Source organism: Pseudophryne corroboree (assembly GCF_028390025.1).
Source record: "Pseudophryne corroboree isolate aPseCor3 chromosome 3 unlocalized genomic scaffold, aPseCor3.hap2 SUPER_3_unloc_17, whole genome shotgun sequence".
Lineage (NCBI taxonomy): Eukaryota > Metazoa > Chordata > Amphibia > Anura > Myobatrachidae > Pseudophryne > Pseudophryne corroboree.
The window spans coordinates 626869-642489 of record NW_026967505.1 but is presented as its reverse complement, the minus strand read 5'-3'; the positions used below and the strand labels follow the sequence as shown (position 1 = coordinate 642489).

At 48.9% G+C, this 15621-nt stretch overlaps 1 protein-coding gene across 1 annotated transcript in view; it reads left to right on the top strand.

The window, feature by feature from the left end:
• The window catches only part of LOC134983524 (zinc finger protein 585A-like), a 40360-nt gene that overhangs the window by 6848 nt on the left and 17891 nt on the right, over window positions 1-15621 (top strand). Inside the window, exons 2-5 of the mRNA XM_063949178.1 lie at window positions 8873-9056; window positions 9973-10051; window positions 10171-10272; window positions 15164-15502. Of these exons, the coding sequence (XP_063805248.1) occupies window positions 8961-9056; window positions 9973-10051; window positions 10171-10272; window positions 15164-15502 (616 nt within the window). The 5' untranslated portion in view covers window positions 8873-8960. The remainder of the gene's footprint in view (window positions 1-8872; window positions 9057-9972; window positions 10052-10170; window positions 10273-15163; window positions 15503-15621) is intronic.

The following is a 15621-nucleotide window of genomic DNA, read 5'->3' as shown; positions in this document are numbered from 1 at the left end:
GTACTGCCAGTGCTCAAACCACGGACAGTCTTGGTGCATTTGTGCATTCGACTGGTAAGACAGATGGGAGCATCTTTCATCACACTCCAGTTCGGAAGATTTCACTCAGGTCCTTTTCAACTGGATCTTCTCGCATAGTGATCTGGCTCTCATCTACAAATTCATCAGATGGTTCGCTTGTCTCCAGGACAATATCATGTGGTGATGTCCGGCCCAATTGAGGATTCAAGCAACCTCTCGCATGGCCATGTGACTTTGAGTCCATCCCCTTTTTGTTGATGTATGCAACTTCTGTTGCGTTGTCCAACTGAACCTGAACAGTCTGAAACAGGAGCAAGTGAACTGCCTGACGCAGAGTGTTGTAAATTGCCCTGAGTTCCAGGACACTGATTGCCAGTAATCCTGTGATAATGAGCTGCTGAAACTGGCTTCCTAACGCGTAACATGGTTGGTATAACCAACTGTGGAATGCCCTCTCGTCTTGAAAGTGGTCTCAACAGCCACCCCATAAAACGCAGTCGCGCTAAATCGGGGTAAAAGAACGACCCCTGCTGTAGTATAACTTGGAAAACAGTATTTCTCTTAGCCTTAGCTTCGGCAAGGCGTGTTGCACAATTGGGTGCCTTGTCATGCAAGCCACTGTATCTGGTATTTCATACTGACAGAGCGGAACTTTGGACAAATCACGCTTTTCTTCCACAGGTAATATCTTCTTTCATATCAATCAACCAATCACAGTTCCTGTTTTTCAGAAGATTCGGGTACTCCAGCTACATTGGATGTGGTACGCGCACTCCGCGTTTATGTAGCCCGAACATCAACTGTACATATAACGATACTTTGTTTGTTCTCTATGATGCAGTCAATATAGGTTGGCCAGCTTCCAAACAGACCATGGCCAGATAGATTAACCTGACCATTCGTCAGGTACACTTTCATGCTAGTCGATGGGAACGTCATGGGCAGCAGGCCTTAGAGCTTCTACGACACAACCTTGCCATGCAGTTACATGGCCATCAGTGCAGACGTTTGTGCGCTTTTACAAGTTTGATAATTCTGCGGCATCAGCTTCTAGCTTTGGCCGTCTAGTGTTACTGGTGCCAAACAGCTCTTCCGCCCAAGGGGGAAACTTTGGTAGGTCCCAAGAGTACTCCAGTGATCCCTAGTGGATTAGAAAGAAAACAGGATTTTGATACTTACCAGATAAATCCTTTTCGTTGCACCCACAGGGGCACTGGACACCCACCCAGAGCAGTTTCACCTGGCTGGTGGTCAGTTCAGTAGTTCTTATGGTAACACATTTTCACCGACCTGTTCAAATGTGAAGGTGATTGTTATCTATTGTTGTGTCAACTTTCTAATTGTCCGTTATGTATCACTACTCTTGTGGCTCCACATACAAAATCTCAGTGCAGGAAAAAGGTTTGAAGTCTGGAATTGGATAATTCTGATGATGGACGCAAGTCTCAAAGGTTGGGGAGCAGTGGTCCAACATTGTCAGTTTCAGGGTCTATGTTCAGACCGAGAAAGATTACTGTTAACCACTGTCCTGGAACTCTGGGCAATTTACAACGCTCTGCGTCAGGCAGTTCACTTGCTCCTGTTTCAGACTGTTCAGGTTCAGTCAGACAACGCGACAGAAGTCGCATACATCAACAAAAAGGGGATGGTCTCAAAGTCACAAGGCCATGCGAGAGGTTGCTCGAATCCTCAATTGGGCCGAACATCACCACGTGATATTGTTGGCGGTCTTCATTCCAAGAGTGCACAACTGGGAAGCAGATTATCTCAGTCGGCAGGATTTTCCTCCAGGAGAATGGGCCTTACATCCAGAAGTGTTCCAGATGTTAGTCCAACGGTGGAGTTACCCAAAGGTGGATCTAATGGCTTCTCGCCACAATCATCAGACAGATATGTGTCCAAAACAAGAGATCCAAAGACAGTGGCAGTGATTGCTCTCACCATAGCGTGGCCGTATAGCCTTGTGTATCTATTTCCATTTCTCCAGCTTCCTCGGTTGCTAAAGTGGATCAAACGATAGTCCACGACCGTCATACTAGTGGCGACTCGTTGGCCTCGGAGAGTGTGGTTCTCGGATCTCCATGGTCTACTCGCAGATGATCTCTGGCTGATCCCGCTATGTCCAGACCTACTACAGCAGGGGTTGTTCCTTTACCCCGATTTAGCGTGGCTGCGTTTTACAGGGTGGCTGTTGAGACTACTTTCAAGATGAGAGGGCATTCCACAGTTGGTTATACCAACCATGTTACGTGCTAGGAAGCCAGTTTCAGCAGCTCATTATCACAGGATTTGGCGAGCGGTTGGTGTGAAGCTAGGATGTTTCCGACATATTCTTTCAAGTTATCCCATCTTTTGCTCTTTTTACAGACGGGGTTAGATGAAGGACTATGTTTCGCGACACTAATGGTGCAGGTCTCTGCCTTGTCAGTTTTCTTTCAAAGGCGTTTCGCTCTTTTGCCAACAGTTCACAATTTCCTGCAAGGTGTCCTTAGAGTTCAACTTCCATTCATTCCACCTACAGCTCCATGGGTCTTGAATGTAGTTTTGCATGTTTTTGCAGTCAAGTTTTGAACCCTTGCAACTCGTGAATGGTAAGTTTATAACATGGAAAACCATGTTTCTCCTAGCCTTAGCTTCAGCAAGGTGTGTTGCACAATTGGGTGCCTTGTCATACAAGCCACTGTATCTGGTATTTCATACTGACAGAGCGGAACTTTGGACAAATCCTGCTTTTCTACCACAGGTAGTATCTTCTTTCACATCAGACAGCTCTTCCGCCCAAGGGGGAAACTTTGGTACGTCCCAAGAGTACTCCAGTGACCCCTAGTGGCTTAGAAAGAAAACAGGATTTTGATACCAGATAAATACTTTTCGTTGCACCCACAGGGGCACTGGACACCCACCCAGAGCAGTTTCACCTGGCTGGTGGTAAGTTCAATAGTTCTTATGGTAACACATTTTCACAGACTTGTTCAAATGTTAAGGTGATTGTTATCTATTGTCATGTCAACTTTCTAATTGTCTGTTATGTTGTGTCAACTTTATAGTTGTCCGTTATGTTATAATGTTATATGTAATTCTCCGTTGTTCATCCTCTCTGTCGCTCCTATTTGGCTCAGCAAAAAAACAATAAGGCATCTTGGGAGTATGGAAGGGGAAGGAGGGTTACACATTTAAATGTTTAAATGTGCCTATCCCTGCTATTGCACCGTCCATATCCCAAGAGAACTCCAGTGCCCCCTGTGGATTCAAAGAAAATAATTTATCTGGTAAGTACCAAAATCCTATTTTCTCTGACGTCCTAGTGGATGCTGGGAACTCCGTAAGGACCATGGGGATTAGCGGCTCCGCAGGAGACTGGGCACAAAAGTAAAGCTTTAGGACTACCTGGTGTGCACTGGCTCCTCCCCCTATGACCCTCCTCCAAGCCTCAGTTAGATTTTTGTGCCCGGCCGAGAAGGGTGCATTCTAGGAGCTCTCCTGAGTTTCTTAGAAAAAGTTTAGTTTTAGGTACACAGTTTACAGAGCCAGAAGCAAGAAGAGGTCCGGAAAATCGGCGGCAGAAGACATCAGTCTTCACCAAGGTAGCGCACAGCACTGCAGCTGTGCGCCATTGCTCCTCAGGCACACTTCACACTCCGGTCACTGAGGGTGCAGGGCGCTGGGGGGGGGGGGGGGCGCCCTGAGCAGCAATAAAAACACCTTGGCTGGCGAAAATACATCACATATAACCCCCAGGGCTATATGGATGTATTTTAACCCCTGCCAGAATACAGCAAAAAGCGGGAGAAAAGTCAGCCGAGAAGGGGGCGGAGCCTATCTCCTCAGCACACGGGCGCCATTTTCCCTCACAGCTCCGCTGGAAGGACGTCTCCCTGACTCTCCCCTGCAGTCCTGCACTACAGAAAAGGGTAAAACAAGAGAGGGGGGCACTAATTAGGCGCAGTATTCATAAACAGCAGCTATAAGGGGAAAAACACTTCTATAAGGTTATCCCTGTATATATAGCGCTCTGGTGTGTGCTGGCATACTCTCCCTCTGTCTCCCCAAAGGGCTAGTGGGGTCCTGTCCTCTATCAGAGCATTCCCTGTGTGTGTGCTGTGTGTCGGTACGATTGTGTCGACATGTATGAGGAGGAAAATGGTGTGGAGGCGGAGCAATTGCCTGTAATGGAGATGTCACCCCCTAGGGAGTCGACACCTGAGTGGCTGAGCTTATGGAAGGAATTACGTGACAGTGTCAGCTCTTTACAAAAGACGGTTGATGACATGAGACAGCCGGCTACTCAGCTTGTGCCTGTCCAGGCGTCTCAAAAGCCATCAGGGGCTCTAAAACGCCCGTTACCTCAGATGGCAGATACAGACGCCGACACAGATACTGACTCCAGTGTCGACGATGAAGAGACGAATGTGACTTCCAGTAGGGCCACACGTTACATTATTGAGGCTATGAATTTTTTTTTACATATTTCTGATAATACAAGTACCACTAAAAAGGGTATTATGTTTGGTGAGAAAAAACTGCCTGTAGTTTTTCCTGCATCTGAGGAATTAAATGAAGTGTGTGATGAAGCGTGGGTTTCCCCCGATGAAAAACTGATAATTCCTAAAAGGTTATTAGCATCATACCCCTTCCCGCCAGAGGATAGGGCACGTTGGGAAACACCCCCTAGGGTGGATAAAGCGCTCACACGTTTGTCTAAACAGGTGGCACTACCGTCTCCTGGTACGGCCGCCCTTAAGGAACCTGCTGACAGAAAGCAGGAGAATATCCTAAAATGTATATACACTCACACGGGTGTTATACTGCGACCAGCAATCGCCTCAGCCTGGATGTGCAGTGCTGGGGTGGCTTGGTCGGATTCCCTGACTGACAATATTGATACCCTAGATAGGGACAGTATATTACTGACTATAGAGCATTTGAAAGATGCATTTCTATATATGCGTGATGCACAGAGGGATATTTGCCAACTGGCATCAAGAGTAAGTGCGCTGTCCATTTCTGCCAGAAGAGGGTTATGGACGAGGCAGTGGTCAGGTGATGCTGATTCCAAAAGGCATATGGAAGTATTGCCTTATAAAGGGGAGGAGTTATTTGGGGTAGGTCTATCAGACCTGGTGGCCACAGCAACTGCTGGGAAATCCACATTTTTACCCCAGGTAGCCTCTCAACATAAGAAGACGCCGTATTATCAGGCGCAGTCCTTTCGGCCCCATAAGGGCAAGCGGGCAAAAGGCTCCTCATTTCTGCCCCGTGGCAGAGGGAGAGGAAAAAGGCTGCAGCAAACAGCCAGTTCCCAGGAACAGAAGCCCTCTCCCGTTTCTGCCAAGTCCTCAGCATGACGCTGGGGCTTTACTAGCGGACTCAGGCACGGTGGGGGCCCGTCTCAAGAATTTCAGCGTGCGGTGGGCTCACTCACAGGTGGACCCCTGGATCCTTCAAATGGTATCTCAGGGGTACAAATTGGAATTCGAGACGTCTCCCCCTCGCTGTTTCCTAAAGTCTGCTTTACCGACGTCTCCCTCCGACAGGGAGGCGGTATTGGAAGCCATTCACAAGCTGTATTCCCAGCAGGTGATAATCAAGGTACCCCTCCTGCAACAGGGAAAGGGGTATTATTCCACGCTGTTTGTGGTACCGAAGCCGGACGGCTCGGTGAGACCTATTTTAAATCTGAAATCCTTGAACACTTACATACAAAAGGTTCAAATTCAAGATGGAGTCACTCAGAGCGGTGATTGCGAACCTGGAAGAAGGGGATTATATGGTGTCTTTGGACATCAAGGATGCTTACCTCCATGTCCCAATTTACCCTTCTCACCAAGGGTACCTCAGGTTTGTGGTACAGAACTGTCACTATCAGTTTCAGACGCTGCCGTTTGGTTTGTCCACGGCACCCCGGGTCTTTACCATAGTAATGGCCGAAATGATGATACTCCTTCGAAGGAAGGGAGTTTTAGTTATCCCTTACTTGGACGATCTCCTGATAAGGGCAAGATCCAGGGAACAGTTGGTAGTCGGGGTAGCACTATCTCAAGCAGTGTTGCGGCAGCACGGTTGGATTCTCAATATTCCAAAATCGCAGCTGATCCCGACGACACGTCTTCTATTCCTAGGGATGATCCTGGACACAGTCCAGAAAAAGGTGTTTCTCCCAGAGGAGAAAGCCAGGGAGTTATCCGAACTAGTCAGAAACCTCCTAAAACCAGGCCATGTGTCAGTGCATCAATGCACAAGGGTCCTGGGAAAAATGGTGGCTTCCAATCCCATTCGGCAGATTCCACGCAAGAACTTTCCAGTGGGACCTGCTGGACAAATGGTCCGGATCGCATCTTCAGATGCATCAGCGGATAACCCTGTCACCAAAGACAAGGGTGTCTCTCCTGTGGTGGTTGCAGAGTGCTCATCTTCTAGAGGGCCGCAGATTCGGCATTCAGGACTGGGTCCTGGTGACCACGGATGCCAGCCTGCGAGGCTGGGGAGCAGTCACACAGGGAAGAAATTTCCAGGGCTTGTGATCAAGCCTGGAGACATCACTTCACATAAATATCCTGGAGCTAAGGGCCATTTACAATGCCCTAAGCCAAGCAAGACCTCTGCTTCAAGGTCAGCCGGTGCTGATCCAGTCGGACAACATCACGGCAGTCGCCCACTTGAACAGACAGGGCGGCACAAGAAGGAGGGCAATGGCAGAAGCTGCAAGGATTCTTCGCTGGGCGGAAAATCATGTGATAGCACGGTCAGCAGTGTTCATTCCGGGAGTGGACAACTGGAAAGCAGACTTCCTCAGCAGGCACGACCTCCACCCGGGAGAGTGGGGACTTCACCCAGAAGTCTTCCACATGATTGTAAACCGTTGGGAAAAACCAAAGGTGGACATGATGGCGTCCCGCCTCAACAAGAAACTCGACAGGTATTGCGCCAGGTCAAGGGACCCTCAGGCAATAGCTGTGGACGTTCTGGTAACACCGTGGGTGTACCAGTCAGTGTATGTGTTCCCTCCTCTGCCTCTCATACCCAAGGTACTGAGAATTATAAGATGGAGAGGAGTAAGAACTATACTCGTGGCTCCGGATTGGCCAAGAAGGATTTGGTACCCGGAACTTCAAGAGATGCTCACAGAGGACCCGTGGCCTCTACCTCTAAGAAGGGACCTGCTCCAGCAAGGACCCTGTCTGTTCCAAGACTTACCGCGGCTGCGTTTGACGGCATGGCGGTTGAACGCCGGATCCTAAAGGAAAAAGGCATTCCGGAAGAAGTCATTCCTACCCTGATCAAAGCCAGGAAGGATGTGACCGCAAAGCATTATCACCGCATTTGGCGAAAATATGTTGCGTGGTGCGAGGCCAGGAAGGCCCCAATGGAGGAATTTCAACTGGGTCAATTCCTGCATTTCCTGCAAACAGGAGTGTCTATGGGCCTAAAATTAGGATCCATTAAGGTTCAGATTTCGGCCCTGTCGATTTTCTTCCAGAAAGAACTGGCTTCAGTTCCTGAAGTTCAGACGTTTGTCAAGGGGGTGCTGCATATACAGCCTCCTTTTGTGCCTCCAGTGGCACCTTGGGATCTCAATGTAGTTTTGGGGTTCCTAAAATCACATTGGTTTGAACCGCTTAAATTTGTGGATTTGAAATATCTCACATGGAAAGTGGTCATGCTGTTGGCCCTGGCTTCGGCCAGGCGCGTGTCAGAATTGGCGGCTTTATCTTATAAAAGCCCTTACCTGATTTTTCATACGGACAGGGCAGAATTGAGGACTCTTCCTCAATTTCTCCCTAAGGTGGTTTTAGCGTTTCTCCTGAACCAGCCTATTGTGGTACCTGCGGCTACTAGGGACTTGGAGGACTCCAAGTTGCTGGACGTTGTCAGGGCCCTGAAAATATATGTTTCCAGGACGGCTGGAGTCAGAAAATCTGACTCGCTGTTTATCCTGTATGCACCCAACAAGCTGGGTGCTCCTGCTTCTAAGCAGACTATTGCTCGTTGGATTTGTAGTAAAATTCAGCTTGCACATTCTGTGGCAGGCCTGCCACAGCCAAAATCTGTAAATGCCCACTTCACAAGGAAGGTGGGCTCATCTTGGGCGGCTGCCCGAGGGGTCTCGGCTTTACAACTTTGCCTAGCAGCTACTTGGTCAGGGGCAAACACGTTTGCAAAATTCTACAAATTTGATACCCTAGCTGAGGAGAACCTGGAGTTCTCTCATTCGGTGCTGCAGAGTCATCCGCACTCTCCCGCCCGTTTGGGAGCTTTGGTATAATCCCCACGGTCCTTACGGAGTTCCCAGCATCCACTAGGACGTCAGAGAAAATAAGAATTTACTTACCGATAATTCTATTTCTCGTAGTCCGTAGTGGATGCTGGGCGCCCATCCCAAGTGCGGATTGTCTGCAATACTAGTACATAGTTATTGTTAACTAAATCGGGTTTATTGTTGTTGTGAGCCATCTATCCAGAGGCTCCTCTGTTATCATGCTGTTAACTGGGTTCAGATGACAAGTTGTACGGTGTGATTGGTGTGGCTGGTATGAGTCTTACCCGGGATTCAAAATCGTTCCTTATTGTGTACGCTCGTCCGGGCACAGTATCCTAACTGAGGCTTGGAGGAGGGTCATAGGGGGAGGAGCCAGTGCACACCAGGTAGTCCTAAAGCTTTACTTTTGTGCCCAGTCTCCTGCGGAGCCGCTAATCCCCATGGTCCTTACGGAGTTCCCAGCATCCACTACGGACTACGAGAAATAGAATTATCGGTAAGTAAATTCTTATTATCTATGGTAATAGTACAGGGACATGACTGTGGAGGTGAGGGGATATTTACAGTGATATTTATGTCTCCCCCATTTCACAGAGGTGTGAAGAAGACATCTGGTGAGCGTGAGACACCCAGCAGCCATGCTCATGTGTCAGGAGGACTGAGCAGGTCCCAGAGCACCATCATGGTGCCTCCACCTCACTCACTGATACATGAGAGACACAGTGACCAGAAGATCCAGGAACTCACTAACAAGATCATTCAGGTGCTGACTGGAGAGGTGACTGCTGGGAATGGAACATTGTACAGTAATACCATGGGGTGTGTCTGGGTGATGACTGGAGAGGTGACTGCTGGGAATAGGACATTATACAGTAACACCAGGGGGCGTGTCTGGGTGATGACTGGAGAGGTGACTGCTGGGAATGGGACATTATACAGTAACACCAGGGGACGTGTCTGGGTAATGACTGGAGAAGTGACTGCTGGGAATGGGACATTATACAGTAACACCAGGGGGGGTGTCTGGGTGATGACTGGAGAGGTGACTGCTGGGAATGGGGCATTATACAGTAACACCAGGGGATGTGTCTGGGTGATGACTGGAGAGGTGACTGCTGGAAATGGGGCATTATACAGTAACACCAGGGGATGTGTCTGGGTGATGACTGGAGAGGTGACTGCTGGGAATGGGACATTATACAGTAACACCAGGGGATGTGTCTGGGTGATGACTGGAGAGGTGACTGCTGGGAATGGGACATTATACAGTAACACCAGGGGGCGTGTCTGGGTGATGACTGGAGAGGTGACTGCTGGAAATGGGGCATTATACAGTAACACCAGGGGATGTGTCTGGGTGATGACTGGAGAGGTGACTGCTGGGAATGGGACATTATACAGTAACACCAGGGGATGTGTCTGGGTGATGACTGGAGAGGTGACTGCTGGGAATGTGGCATTATACAGTAACACCAGGGGATGTGTCTGGGTGATGACTGGAGAGGTGGCTGCTGGGAATGGGACATTATACAGTAACACCAGGGGATGTGTCTGGGTGATGACTGGAGAGGTGACTGCTGGGAATGGGACATTATACAGTAACACCAGGTGACGTGTCTGGGTGATGACTGTATCACTGTGTGTGTCAGGTTCCTATAAGGTGTCAGGATGTCACTGTCTATGTCTCCATGCAGGAGGGGAAGTATATTGAGGAACACAGGGGTCTGTACAAGGACGTGATGATGGAGAATCACCGGCCCCTCACATCACTGGGTAAGAGGAGACTGTCATGTATTGTACAGGGGAGAGCAGGTATGGGGGCCCCCTATATACACACATCATCTGATAATCACATATATACACTGTACTCAGTCACTGTGTGTCTCCTACAGATGGGCCCAGTAACAGAGATACCCCAGAGAGATGTCCCCGTCCTCTGTATTCCCAGGATTGTACAGAGGAGAATCACAGGATCCCACAGGAGGAACAGGTAGGTGAGATTTAGGGTCTCCCCAATATACCAAAGTGACTGTCACTATATGATCTGTAGAGGAGCTATGTGTCTTATACACTGATATTATACTGTTTCACCTCCGTTTAATCTGACTGTATGCAAATGTCATTATAGTGTTTTCTCTGACGTCCTAGTGGATGCTGGGTACTACGTAATGACCATGGGGTATAGACGGGCTCCGCAGGAGACTGGGCACTCTTAAAATAAAGATTAGGTACTATCTGGTGTGCACTTGCTCCTCCCTCTATGCCCCTCCTCCAGACCTCAGTTAGTATCTGTGCCCGGCCAGAGTTGGTTGCACACTAGGGGCTCTCCTGAGCTTCCTAGAAAATAAAGTATTTGTTAGGTTTTTTATTTTCAGTGAGATCTGCTGACAACAGACTCACTGCTACGAGGGACTGAGGGGAGAGAAGCGAACCTACCTGCTTGCAGCTAGCTTGGGCTTCTTAGGCTACTGGACACCATTCGCTCCAGAGGGATCAAACACAGGCCCAGCCTCGGTCGTCCGGTCCCGGAGCCGCGCCACCGTCCCCCTTGCAGAGCCAGAAGACAGAATGCGAAGTTGAAAATCGGCGGCTGAAGACTCCGGTCTTCATTAAGGTAGCGCACAGCACTGCAGCTGTGCGCCATTGCTCCCTCTGCACACCACACACTCCGGTCACTGATGGGTGCAGGGCGCTGGGGGGGGGGCGCGCCCTGGGCAGCAATTAGAGTACCTTACATGGCAAACCGCACATAATACAGTTTTAATAAGCTGTATATGTGCATTAACCCCCGCCATTATACATAAAAAACGCGGGAGAAGCCAGCCGATGAAGGGGCGGGGCTTCTCCGCACACCGGCGCCATTTTCTACGGCTGTGTCGACATGTTTGATGAGGAAACTTATGTGGAGGTGGAACAGGTGCCGATAAGTGTGATGTCACCCCCTGCGGGGACGACACCAGAGTGGGTGGATATGTGGAAGGTATTAACCGACAGTGTCAACTCCTTGCATAAAAGGTTCGATGACAATACAGCTTCTCAGCCCGTGCCTGCCCAGGCGTCTCAAAGGCCATCAGGGGCTCAAAAACGCCCGCTACCTCAGATGGCAGACACAGATGTCGACACGGAGTCTGACTCCAGTGTCGACGAGGACGAGACTAATGTACAATCCACAAGGGCCATCCGTTGCATGATTACGGCAATGAAAAAGGTGTTGCACATTTCTGACATTAACCCAGGTACCACTAAAAAGGGTATTATGTTTGGGGAGAAAAAGCAACCAGTGGTTTTTCCCCCATCAGATGAGTTGAATGAAGTGTGTGAAGAAGCGTGGGGTTCCCCCGATAAGAAACTAGTGATTTCTAAAAAGTTACTGATGGCGTACCCTTTCCCGCCAGAGGACAGGCTACGTTGGGAGACATCCCCTAGGGTGGATTAGGTGCTCACACGCTTGTCAAAAAAGGTGGCACTGCCGTCTCAGGATACGGCCGCCTTAAAGGAGCCTGCTGATAGAAAGCAGGAGGCTATCCTGAAGTCTGTATATACACACTCAGGTACTATACTGAGACCTACAATTGCTTCAGCATGGATGTGTAGTGCTGCAGCAGCTTGGTCCGATACCCTGTCAGATAATATTGATACCCTAGACAGGGATACTATTTTGCTAACCATAGAGCATATTAAAGACGTAGTCTTATATATGAGAGATGCACAGAGGGATATTTGCCGGCTGGCATCTAGAGTTAATGCAATGTCCATTTCTGCCAGAAGAGTATTATGGACTCGGCAGTGGACAGGTGATGCTGATTCTAAAAGGCGTGAGGAATTGTTTGGGGATGGTCTCTCGGACCTAGTATCCACAGCGACAGCTGGGAAGTCAATATTTTTACCTCAGGTTTCCTCACAGCCTACGAAAGCACCGTATTATCAGGTACAGTCCTTTCGGACACAAAAAGGCAAGCGGGTCAGAGGCGCTTCCTTTTTGCCCAGAGGCAGGGGAAGAGGGAAAAAGCTGCACCAGACAGCCAGTTCCCAGGAACAAAAATCCTCCCCCGCTTCCTCTAAGTCCACCGCATGACGCTGGGGCTCCACAGGCGGAGCCAGGTGCGGTGAGGGCGCATCTCCGGAACTTCAGAGACCAGTGGGTTCGCTCACAGGTGGATCCCTGGGTTCTGCAAGTGGTATCTCAGGGATACAAGCTGGAGTTCGAGTTCACTCCCCCTCGCCGTTACCTCAAATCTGCCTTCCCGGCTGCTCCCAAAGAAAGGGAGGTAGTACTGGACGCTATTCACAAGCTGTACCTCCAGCAGGTGATAATCAAGGTACCCCCCCCCCCCCCCTTCAACAGGGGCGGGGTTACTATTCCACAATGTTTGTGTTACCGAAACCAGACGGTTCGGTGAGACCCATCCTAAATTTAAAATCCTTGAACACTTATATAAGGAAGTTCAAGTTCAAGATGGAATCGCTCAGGGCAGTTATTGCAAGCCTGGAAGAGGGGGATTTTATGGTGTCATTGGACATCAAGGATGCATACCTGCATGTCCCCATTTACCCACCTCACCAGGAGTACCTCAGATTTGTGGTACAGGACTGTCATTACCAATTCCAGACGTTGCCGTTTGGTCTGTCCACGGCACCGAGGGTATTTACCAAGGTAATGGCTGAAATGATGATACTCCTTCGAAAGAAGGGAGTTATAATTATCCCGTACTTGGACGATCTCCTGATAAAGGCGAGGTCCAAGGAGCAGTTGCTAGTCAGCGTAGCACTATCTCAGGAAGTGCTGCATAAGCACGGCTGGATTCTGAATATCACAAAGTCGCAGCTGATTCCTGCGACGCGTCTGCTGTTCCTGGGTATGATTCTAGACACAGAACAGAAGAAGGTGTTTGTCCCGGAGGAGAAAGCCCAGGAATGATCATCTCTGGTCAGGGACCTCCTGAAACCAAAACAGGTGTCGGTGCGTCACTGCACGCGAATCTTGGGAAAGATGGTAGCTTCTTACGAAGCCATTCCCTTCGGCAGGTTCCATGCGAGGATCTTCCAGTGGGATCTATTGGACAAGTGGTCCGGATCGCATCTTCAGATGCATCGGTTGTCAGCAGTGTTCATTCCGGGAGTGGAAAACTGGGAAGCAGACTTTCTCAGCAGACACGACCTCCACCCGGAAGAGGTGGGGACTTCATCCAGAAGTCTTAAAGCTGATTGTACACCGGTGGGAACAACCACAGGTGGACATGATGGCGTCCCACCTCAATAAAAGGCTAAAAAGATATTGCGCCAGGTCAAGAACCCTCAGGCGATAGCTGGGACGCTCTGGCGACACCGTGGGTGTACCAGACGGTTTATGTGTTCCCTCCTCTTCCTCGCATACCCAGGGTACTGAGGATAGTAAAAAAGAGAGGAAGAATTCCAGCTGGGTCGATTCCTGAACTTTCTATAGGCAGGGGTGACTATGGGCCTAAAATTGGGGTCCATAAAAGTCCAGATTTCGGCCCTGTCTATTTTCTTTCAGAAAGAACTGGCTTCACTGCCTGAAGTTCAGACGTTTGTTAAGGGTTTGCTGCATATTCAGCCACCTTTTGTGCCTCCGGTGTGGCACCTTGGGATCTCAACGTGGTGTTGGATTTCCTGAAATCACATTGGTTTGAGCCACTTCAGACCGTGGAGTTAAAATATCTCACGTGGAGGGTGGTCATGCTGTTGGCCCTGGCTTTGGCCAGGCGGGTGTCAGAATTGGCGGCTTTGTCATTTAAAAGCCCATATCTGATTTTCCCTATGGACAGGGCAGATCTGGGGACTCGTCCCCAGTTTCTCCCTAAGGTGGTATCAGCGTTTCATTTGAACCAACCTATTGTGGTGCCTGCGGCTACTAGGGACTTGGAGGATTCCAAGTTGCTGGACGTAGTCAGGGCCCTGAAAATCTATGTTTCCAGGATAGCTGGAGTCGGAAAGTCTGACTCGCTATTTATCCTGCATGCACCCAACAAGCTGGGTGCTCCTGCTTCGAAGCAGACTATTGCTCGTTGAATCTGTAGCACGATTCAACTTGCACATACCGTGGCTGGACTGCCACATCCTAAATCTGTAAAAGCCCATTCCACAAGGAAGGGGGCTCTTCTTGGGCGGCTGCCCGAGGGATCTCGGCTTTACAACTTTGCGAGCTGCTACTTGGTTGGGTTCAAACACGTTGGCAAAATTCTACAAGTTTGATACCCTGGCTGAGGAGGACCTTGAATTGCTCATTCGGTGCTGCAGAGTCATCCGCACTCTCCCGCCCATTTGGGAGCTTTGGTATAATCCCCATGGTCCTTACGGAGTACCCAGCATACACTAGGACGTCAGAGAAAATGAGAATTTACTCACCGGTAATTCTATTTCTCGTAGTCCGTAGTGGATGCTGGGAGCCCGTCCCAAGTGCGGACTCTCTGCAATACATGTATATAGTTATTGCGTAACTAAAGGGTTATTGTTATGAGCCATCTGTTAATGAGGCTCATTATTGTTTCATACTGTTAACTGGGTATAGTTATCACAAGTTGTACGGTGTGATTGGTGTGGCTGGTATGAGTCTTACCCTGGATTCCAAATCCTTTCCTTATTATGTCAGCTCTTCCGGGCACAGTTTCCCTAACTGAGGTCTGGAGGAGGGGCATAGAGGGAGGAGTCAGTGCACACCAGATATAGTACCTAATCTTTCTTTTAAGAGTGCCCAGTCTCCTGCGGAGCCCGTCTATACCCCATGGTCCTTACGGAGTACCCAGCATCCACTACGGACTACGAGAAACAGAATTACCGGTGAGTAAATTCTTATTTTTTCACCTCAGTTTAAACTGACTGTATGCAAATATCATTATAGTGGGTTTTTTTTTGTGTTTTAGGTAGAACGTCTGTCTGATATTAAAACAGAAGACATAGAAGAAGAAGAAGTGACTGATATAAAGGTAGAAGATATAGAGGGAGATGAAGAGACGTATGTGACTGATATAAAGGCAGAAGATACAGAGGGAAAAGAAGAGACGTATGTGACTGATATGAAGGCAGAAGATATAGAGGGAAAAGAAGAGACGTATGTGACTGTTATTAAGGCAGAAGATATAGAGGGAGAAGAAGAGACGTATGTGACTGTTATAAAGGCAGAAGATATAGAGGAAGAAGACGAGACGTATGTGAAGGGTGATCAGCAGTGTAAGGAGGAGGAAATCCCTACAGATATCAGCACAGGTGAGTAATAAACACTTATTACAGAAAAGAGTCACATATTCTCCTTTCTCAGTCACTACAGCAATCTCTTATCCTACACCCTCCTCTGTCAGTACAAACTAATGAGGGAAATGTATCTG